The sequence below is a fragment of the Schistocerca cancellata genome, chromosome 5 (assembly GCF_023864275.1).
Source record: "Schistocerca cancellata isolate TAMUIC-IGC-003103 chromosome 5, iqSchCanc2.1, whole genome shotgun sequence".
NCBI lineage: Eukaryota > Metazoa > Arthropoda > Insecta > Orthoptera > Acrididae > Schistocerca > Schistocerca cancellata.
Genome location: NC_064630.1, coordinates 610,684,170 through 610,694,264, shown reverse-complemented (window position 1 = coordinate 610,694,264; position 10,095 = coordinate 610,684,170). Strand labels below are relative to the sequence as shown.

The 10,095-nt window shown below is 38.1% G+C and overlaps 1 protein-coding gene across 1 annotated transcript in view; it reads right to left on the bottom strand.

Annotated features, from left to right (window-relative positions):
• Nucleotides 1-508: 508 nt before the first annotated feature.
• Nucleotides 509-10,095, bottom strand: part of LOC126188914 (KICSTOR complex protein kaptin-like) — a 124,057-nt gene continuing 114,470 nt past the window's right edge. The window contains exon 8 of the mRNA XM_049930623.1: nucleotides 509-1,403. Within this exon, the coding sequence (XP_049786580.1) occupies nucleotides 1,308-1,403 (96 nt within the window). The 3' untranslated portion in view covers nucleotides 509-1,307. The remainder of the gene's footprint in view (nucleotides 1,404-10,095) is intronic.

The following is a 10,095-nucleotide window of genomic DNA, read 5'->3' as shown; positions in this document are numbered from 1 at the left end:
ACCCAAAAGCTTAATGAAGTTGGATGTTATTTCTAACATTAGATGCAGCTGGAACAAATTGTATAAATGTAGTGTATATTTTTCACTGTACCGGATTACTGTTGTATCCATTCTCATAACACTAATGGAAATGAAATTTCTGTCACTATAGTTCCACAAGCTCTTTGTTGCAATGAAGCTATTTACATTTATAGATACCACTTTGCCAGTGTGCATTTGTTTATATACATGATGATGATCATCATCATTAACAAACATCATGTTTATGTTGGTGGTTGTACAACACAGCCACACATTAACTCCACTCATGAACCGGAAAGTTGTTGCTACATAATAGTTGTTATGTCCATAAACAAACATACTGATTCAACAAGTGTGTCATCTGAATGAGATTACTGACTATAAAACACAAATTATCAGCACATTTTCCATATAAATTAAATGAAAGTAAACTGGTTCACAATAAAATCTCAGCAAATATGTCATTAATACAGAGGACAACATGGAATAAAATAGAAAACAAACATTTATTAATATGCCAACAGTATTTACAATTACAGTCAAACAAAATTACATCTTTGGTAACATCCATTTATATGAAAGTAATAGTATCATATCAATCTGAAATTGGGAGGGAATAGTAACCACTCTCAGATCCAATATGACTAGTTACAGACTGTAAACCAGATGAACTCAATGACTAATATATAACAGCCATCATAAACTAGACAGTCAGCAAGAAAATTAATTAAGCAGCAGTTGTGATCCTTACCAACCACTTTTCTGCTTTACAATGATACTGTATAACTATATGCCATTTTTAAAAATATTGCCACTAAATGTGGTTTGAGGAAGTATGCAGACAGCATTTGGGAAAAGGAAATACACAACACATCAGTCACAGTAAGGTATAAATATACAGATCTCCTGGAATGATGCATGTGGATCTATAAATGATTTAACCCTCTTGGCAGATGATATTAAATAATTGTTTATAGTTTTATATCAAAATACATCTTTCTTCTGATTATGCTACTTATGACCAAGTAGACCAAGTATGTGCTTCCTGTCCATCAGGAATGCATTTTCATGTAGAAAATGGCTGAGCAATGATGATAAGACTCACTTTCGCTTCACCTACTTAAATTAATAATTCAAATAATTTACATTCCTCTCATTAGCTTGAATGATTATTTCTTCATGCACCAAACTAAAAAAAACTGTACTTTTGTTTAGTCCATACGTATAATGTAGAGAAGCTTTTACAGATGCACCACCCACTGGTGTGTTAACTGGAATATTAGGATCTAACTTGTCACAGCACTGCCTCTGTCACTTTCATCATGATTACTTATTTCCTGGTATCCTCTCAGAAGTTTATCATTTATGATATCTGGATCATGCTGGAAAATAGACAAAACAAAGCATAAAATACAAATCAGTTCTCTACTTTATCCATGAAGTGAATTTAAATAAAACAGAACTGTTCAACTGACATGGCAGGAATCCATGCTGCACTGTCGGAATCAATAACATATTAATTAAAGGATAGAGTGTTTCTTTTTTTTTTCACAACTCAGGTTATAAATATGTGTTTGAGGAAAAGTTTTATCTAGCAACACAAGAGAAAGTTAGTTACAAAGTATGAGACACTTCTTCATTATGCTCTCTGCTAGTTCTAGTGTAATAATAATAATAATAATAATAATAATAACAATAATAATACATTGCTTATGGGATTATTAAACAATTTTAGCCATATTTGTTAATGAGGTGGCATAAGACAAACCAATATCACGGGAACTTTGGTTTGTTTCTTTTGATTTTAGCCAAATTAAAAATATTTTACAATACCAGAGAAGGAAAGTTGCTACTCACCATATAGTGGAGATGCTGAGTCGTGATAGGCACAATAAAAAGATTCACACAATTAAAGCTTTCGGCCATTAAGGCCTTTGTCAGCAGTAGACACACACACAGCTCTCTCTCTGAGACTGCAGATGTGTGTGCAAGTTACGTTTATGTGTGTGTGTGTGTGTGTGTGTGTGTGTGTGTGTGTGTGTGTGTGTGTGTGTGTACTGCTGACAAAGGCCTTAATGGCCGAAAGCTTTAATTGTGTGAATCTTCTTATTGTGCCTATCGCGACTCAGCATCTCCACTGTATGGTGAGTAGCAACTTTCCTTCTCTGGTATTGTTACATTCCATCCTGGATTTTCCATTGTTTAAAAATATTTTACATCAACCACAGGCCAGTGAAAATAAATCTGCAACCTGAAACTTCATGTACATATACTTTTTTAATAAACAAACAGTCATGAGGCTGGTCAAAATTTGTACACTCATATACTTCTTAGTATTTGGTGATACCATAAATTTTGTATTCTCCTCTAAAGGAAAGTAATCTATATTCTTTCATTACGTTCAAAATCTAGCAAGTACATCTGCATTTCTATTGTCTATTAAAGTTTGTGCTTTCCATTTACAGAAATAGTACTCTATTTTTAATGGCTTTCATTATAGACCAATAACGTTAACTGCCTCTCTGCTATACAAAATACATTGTACAAAACCTCTCTGATGGTTTTTGATGATTCTACATTTTGTATCTGTACAGGTGTGACAATTCTGCAAAAATTCTGCTGGCACAAAAGTCAGTATTCCAGGTGATGGCAGGTGCTCAACCCGGAAAAAGGGGAGCTGGACCCTGGAAGAGGAAAAACTTGGCGTGTCATTCAGCCTACAAGGGAGCAGAGAGTCCAAACACCATATGAGGTCTAGCAATGAGAAAAGCACACAGCACGAGCAGCATTAATGACCAAAACAACTAGCATGTAGAACAAAGAACATGGTTTGTGCGAGCCAAACTCAGCATAAGAAATTACTGGCCTAGCCTATCATCCCCAGCAAGTTAACCTTTGTGTCAGCAATTCTACTCATATGATGTTCTGTGTGCATTGTCTGTGATAGCTTTCTGCAGTGCTCTGCCTTGAGACCCTGACAGCCCATCTGCATCCACGTGTATGCATCCCTGTTGATAGGGCTACTAAATACCTCCCCTGAAAAGGCTACACAGGACCATAAGTTGGCCTGGTTTCTGCTGCAATCTCCACTGCAAAAACCAAAGGTGCAAGATTCTCCAGCAGTGAGTCTACCATAAAAGTAGGCAAAGAAAACTCAGCTGACTCTGCCAGAATGGCAGAAGCTTGTGGAGGCTGTAGTAATGACTGGTCTTCATGCATTGGTGAGGGTGAGGACTTATCCATGGGTGAGTGGGGAAAGGATGGTGCTGGCCCCTAGTTCATGGGCTCAGCACTGGAAATCATGGGAGTACCGTATTTACTCGAATCTAAGCCGCACTTTTTTTCCAGTTTTCGTAATCCAAAAAACCGCCTGTGGCTTAGAATCGAGTGCAAAGCAAGCGGAAGTTATGAAAAATGTTCGTACGTGCCTCCACAACTAACTTCTGCCGTCGAATATATATAGAGCTACGCAGGCATGCTTTGTAGGCACAAAGATAAATACTGGCGCCAAAACCTCTGCGTCAGTAAAGAAATGTTTTAAAAAAAAATGGAAGTCGAGCTTTTTTTCTCCGCCGCGAGTTTCGACCACTGCATTTTCATACATTATCCAACGAAGTAAATACAAATTCCGTATTGTTCATCTTCGAATGTATCACAATTTCAGTGTACTATGAAAATCTGACTGGCAAGACTGTTTGGGATGTTTGTCAATATGGCCAACTCTACATTCTGAATTTTTTCCTATCTGTGAGAAGAGATGGTTGCTAATAGGAACCTGATGAAATTTGAATCACATACAGTATTCTCTTCACCATAAGAATAATAGGAATATAAACATTTTGCCATGTATTCTTTCGTGTTTGCTGCTATCTCATTTAAATCCTGTCTGCCTAATAAACTACGAAACTAGAGTGAGACAACAGCAAACGCGGAAAAATATACGTATCGTCAGTGCCGGCTTTAGGGTGGGGCGACCCGGGCGGTCGCCCAGGGCGCCGGGGCCCAAGGGGCGCCACATACTAAACGCATGTAAAAAAAAAAAAAAAAAAAAAAAAAAAAAAAAAAAAAAAAAAAAAAAAAAAAAAAAAAAAAAAATAATAATAATAATAATAATAATAATAAAAAATTACAATTTACAATCACCCATTTCGCGAAACTAACATATTATTCAGTCTCATTCAACATACGTCGCTAATCTCACGAATGCGCGATGAATTCGGGGTAGCAGAAGAGAAATCATGCTGAATGCAATCTTCGTATTGTCTGCATTTCCTTTTAAAAAAATAAAATACTCAAATTTACGATGGAAAAAACCATGTTATGATCATAAGATGATGCCACTAACCACTTAAGACAATTTCTAGAAAACAGTCAAATACCGTGTTGCAAAGCACTGCCAGGTTCGCTATTTATACAATAAAGGGCGCCAACTGGACGACTCGCCCGGGGCACCTGGATGGCTAAGGCCGGCCCTGCGTATCGTGTCATGTTTATATTCGTATTATTCTTATGCCTAATAGTGATACTGTCAGAAATGAAGCACGGCAAGTGACTAGATTTTTAAATCTAAGATGACTCTAATTTCTGTGCAGAATTTGATGTAATAAAGAAGCGGCCGCAAAGATTTTCAAACTGAGAAAAATTTTCGCCTAACTCTCATTCAGAACATGTTCTATCATACCGCAGTCTATTATTTGATTCTTGTTGATCATTATCAAACAAATAGCAGCCTCTTGCCATTGTTTCGCTAATGAGACGATTCCTCTCTCTCTTTTTTTTTTTTTTTTTAAATTGTACGCGGCGGTAGCGCGCACAAAAGCAAGCCATGCCGCGACCCGCGACAGGCCGTAAACACGCACTATCAGAATGCGACAAACAATGCATGACACAGTGCAGTAATGCATTTTCAGCTTAAGAGTGACACAAACACCTATAACAAAGAAAACGGCATTTATCAGATAAAAGCTAAATAAGCAATCGATTCAAACCAGACGAAGCACGTGAAAAAGGAAGGGTATCCATATAAATACGGACGGAGCGCCTGACGCATAGCAATGCCTATGTGGTAAAGCTTAACTGCTAAGCTTACGACTCGAACCAAACTACTGTAGCTGTATCGTCATTCATTCGACCTAAATTATGTCTCATATTACAATGGACCAACTTTGTTTCGATTTGGAGGTGCGGCCTAAAACTTTTCTCTCCCCTTAAATTTTGAGTCTCAAATTTCAGGTGCGGCTTAGAGTCGGGAAATTTTTTTTTCCTTTATTTCGAGTCTCATTTTTCAGGTGCGGCTTAGATTCGAGTGCGGCTTAGATTCGAGTAAATACGGTAGTCGCCAGCCAGTGCACTTCTTCTCTGATGAAAGTAATATGGCAGAGTGCACGGTGTAGGTGTGCAGCACAGTGCTGCAATTGGGAGCCTCCTACCAGGTATACACTGTGACTGACCCTTCATCTGGATTACGCAGAGATGGTGACGATCTGGGTCCAACAGGTCATGGACACAATGGTTTGAATAACGGGTCACCTGCTTCCGGCTGACATCCACCACAAGCAAGTGCAGACCTTTTCAGTCCCCTCCCACTACACCAGAAGCCACCTCAGCTTATTGCCAAAAGACCAGGGGCAAACAACATCCCTGACAGGAAAATGCGGTAGGTGTGACATTCCAGGGCATGTGACTAAGGGTGTAACAAATCTAAGAGGCCCCATAGCTCGCGCACATGCAAATGTTCCATCATACTGCACACTTTAACTGGCATCGCATGGTATGTGGCTAGAAAACTAGACAGTGCATTGACACGGGATGAGGACGACATGGTGTTCTTCATTTGGGTCTTCAAAGATGACACAAATAACTCCACTTCTGAGTTGAAGCAAGGTGATATGGGGCAGTGGTTAGATCCTGGATACCAATGCGCTTGATAGCAAAACTATCTAACAACACGTGAACAGTTGCTGTTGAGACTGTCGATGATAGTCTAGTTACATATGAGAAATTGGACAATGCATCCACTGATGACAGCCACATGCTTCCAAAAAAAAAAAAGCCTATGAAGTTGACACACTCTCTGTCCCAAGGGAGCTTCGGGTTTGGGCAAAGGCATAACTGACACAGTGACACTGCCTGCTTTTGTGCAGAGGCCTTGCAAGCCAGCACCAGACATTCAATGTCACAATCAATCACCAGCCAGCAGCCATGTTGCTGTGCCAAAGCATTCATATGAAACATACCCCTGGCCAGTACCCATGTCACTGTGCCAAAGCATTCATACGAAACATACCCCAGCGTGATGATGCATGCAACAGCTGTAATAAGCAAGGATACAGTGCTGGAGGGACAACTACTCAACAGCTTTGCTCCTTCGTGGCAACCATGAATACCATCTGGACGATACTGAGTTGATCCCATAGTAAGAAAAATGTACAACCCAGTCCACTCTCAAAGGAGCAAGCTGGCCATTCCATATGGGCTGTGGACATGATTTACTGGAAAAGCAGGTCTGTGGCCATGACGGCTGCGGTGTCATCAGATGAATATTCAGTAATATTTGCTGCAATGTATCATCCACCACAAAAAGAGTGCATCCTGTTGATAAAATTCCAGATTGGGTCCCACCGGCAACCACAATAGAACCTCTGCACTAGCGTGCTTGGCAGCAGACCAGTAATGAATGCCATAACAATAATTACTGAGAAAAAGTGTCCACCTCTGCAATTGGTGGGAGTTCTATTCAGCAGCTTAAAATGAGGGCCAATTAACAAAATCAATGGTTTGTGGTTGGCAACGAACATGAACTTTGCTAAAAAAAACTATTCCATTCCATGGTAGCAGACTGATACAAAAACCATATTATAATTTTATACTAAAAACAGTCAAAGGCTGCAGATTTGTAATTTGTTTGTTACATGTTCCAGCTGGGTAGGGCTTCCTCAGATAATTTGAAAGTACACAGGGAGAACAAAGTTATAAATAGCTGGCATGATCATATTCCATACTACCAAGATGATACAAAAGCATACATTTGGAAAAAAAAATAAAGTATAAAATACTGGGGACTCACGTTAAAATTAATGCCAGCACCGTATGTAACATGAACATTAATGCCAACAGCATACTCACATCGAAAGGAACACCAGAATGGAAGATGCTAGAAGTAAATGTGATTTGGGTGACAAAAAGACAGAATGAGACACGTGTGTATGGAATATAAGAAAGAGTGAATTATATCTAAAAAGAAAGATGATGAGACTTACCAAACAAAAGCGCTGGCAGGTCGATAGACACACAAACAAACACAAACATACACACATGCCTTGGTGCACGGCCAGCACATCTTGGCACAGTGTTACGCCGTCCGGGTTATCTGGATACTTCCCACTAACACCAACCTGTCAGAACTCCGGAGATGGGAACTTTCCCTTCAGCATATCCTCTCTTCTCGCTATCTGCCAGGCCTCAATCTCCGCTAATTTCTAATTTCAATTTGCCGCCGCTCATACCTCACCTGTCTTTCAACATCATCTTTGCCTCTGTACTTCCGCCCCGACTGACATCTCTGCCCAAACTCTTTGCCTTTACAAATGTCTGCTTGTGTCTGTGTATATGCGGATGGATATGTGTGTGTGTGCGCGAGTGTATACCTGTCCTTTTTTTCCCCCTAAGGTAAGTCTTTCCGCTCCCGGGATTGGAATGACTCCTTACCCTCTCCCTTAAAACCCAAATCCTTTTGTCTTTCCCTCTCCTTCCCTCTTTCCTGACGAGGCAACCATTGGTTGCGAAAGCCAGAATTTTGTGTGTATGTTTGTGTTTGTTTGTGTGTCTATCGACCTGCCAGCGCTTTTGTTTGGTAAGTCTCATCATCTTTCTTTTTAGATATATTTTTCCCACGTGGAATGTTTCCCTCTATTATATTTATATCATTAAAGAGTGAATTATCATTGATATGACAACAAAAGGAGGAATAGGAGTTGAGAATGTGACCATATGTACACAAATATTCTCATTGCAACCCTTGTTCACAGTACGAGCAGCCCTTAGTGGCTCACTATCTCACAACTGTTCATGATGTCGCCTTTCCGGCTTAGATCTTTTTTAATATGTGACTTGTACGTACTGCATCTTTTCAAGTCAGCACAAACTTTAATTTTATTAATGTACTATATACCTAATATGTTTTAGAACAGTTAGTCTAATTCTGAAGACGGCGCTCATAGTAGCGTCGAAACCAGGTCAATTTTGACTTCATATTTGTGACCGAGGGCTTATCTGTTCCAATATAATTCTGACACGGTCACTGAACCTTAGCAGCTATGTTCAAAGTTTTTTTTTTTGTCACATATGTTTTTTGTAATGTCTCACATTTAATGGAGAGCTACACGTTAGCAGTTTTTAACAGAATTAATATTCAACTTTATTACAGCTTATCATGAATGAGTGCGTAATTCTGCTTTGAATGGTATTGTGTCGAGTCACTGAGTATTGTAAGTACTTATTCTGCCAGATACTGTTACAAAGCAGGAATATTCTTCAGGGAAATGCACGTTTGTACGTAAGATTGTATATTATAATGTGAATGTACTTCCACTGTACTATATGCTACTGTTTCATAATATCTAATTATACAGAATTCACTAGTGTATCCAATGACGAAAGCAAGACAGTGGTGTATTATTTGCTTTGAAATTTTCATTGGAAAGGGAGGACAATTCCAGTGCACTGATTTCTGCTAAAATTTGTTTGTAGTACCTGTTAATAACATGTTGACACATTTTCATATCATTGTTATATTTCTAGCATTTGTAAGGAAAAATGCTCTAGGCTTTTACTTTTGTAGTTAACATTACACAGTACTTTAAAGTTAGAACTGAGCTGTACTCCACTTAATGTTGTTAGATGTTGTCCCTGAATTGATCTATAACTCAGAGTGTTTTCGTTCTCTTTCTTTTTTTTCTGGACTATATAATGTTCACCATACAGGACTGTCTTTCTAGTCCTAAGATAGCATATTCATAAACTTTATATTCTGTTGTAACAAATCAGCAACATTTTAAATATAAAAAAGGGACATGTATGAAGTTTGCAACCAAAATGATACTTATAAAAATTATAACCAATGCTGACTGGTTGCTAATAACAGTCACAAGATGTTGGCAGAACTGCTTTATGGCATTATGCATTCTGGGTGCAGCCCATCATCAGATGATCAAAATACGAAGTTCAAGAAAAAATCTTTAGATGCAAACAATGTCACATTTAAAAATCCACAATGATAACATAATAGTGACAAGTGATTAATATTACTGTCAAAGCACAAAATTCGTGATGTTTATCACTTGGCACTACTATCTTAACATTGTGGATTTTTAGGTGTTTGTGTCTACACTGGAAATGCACAATGCATTAAAGAAGTTCAACTAATGTCTTATGACCCTTCTATTAGAATGACATTCAACCAGGTTCTTGTGGTAATATTTAGTGCAGTAAAAATCCTCCCCCCCCCCCCCCCCCTTTCCCCAGGTAATGCTCATCATAAGTTGTAGATGGGCTCAATATAGATTTACAGCATTACGCGTAATTATTTATTATAATATGTAGCTGGACTTTTTCTTTATTATGATATTTAGTGGTATTTGCGTAAGGGAGTAGAAAAAGCTAGAAATTTTTTTATAATAATTTTTTATTGACTTAAAATGTTCCTTAGAGAGGCTATTTTTAAGATTCATTCGTATAAAGCATTCCATAAATGTTAAAACATTTTAAAACCATGATTTACTGATGGGGGTCTGGCACACCCGAGTGCTCAAATGCTATCAAAGTGATATTATAACCATTAAAAATGGAATAAGGGTCCTATTAGTGTCTAATAGTATCACAAAGGGCATTGGTATCAACTAAAATGCTACTGTCAACAAGATTTCTCTTTGTAACATGAATCATTTATGGTAAACAATCTGAAAGCACATGATTGTTTCTTGTCTGCTTGATTTATTATTTCACTTGTTTTTCTTCTTTTTTTTTTTTTTTTTTTTTTTTTAATATGAAGTAAAATGTGGGTGCCTGAAAATGACA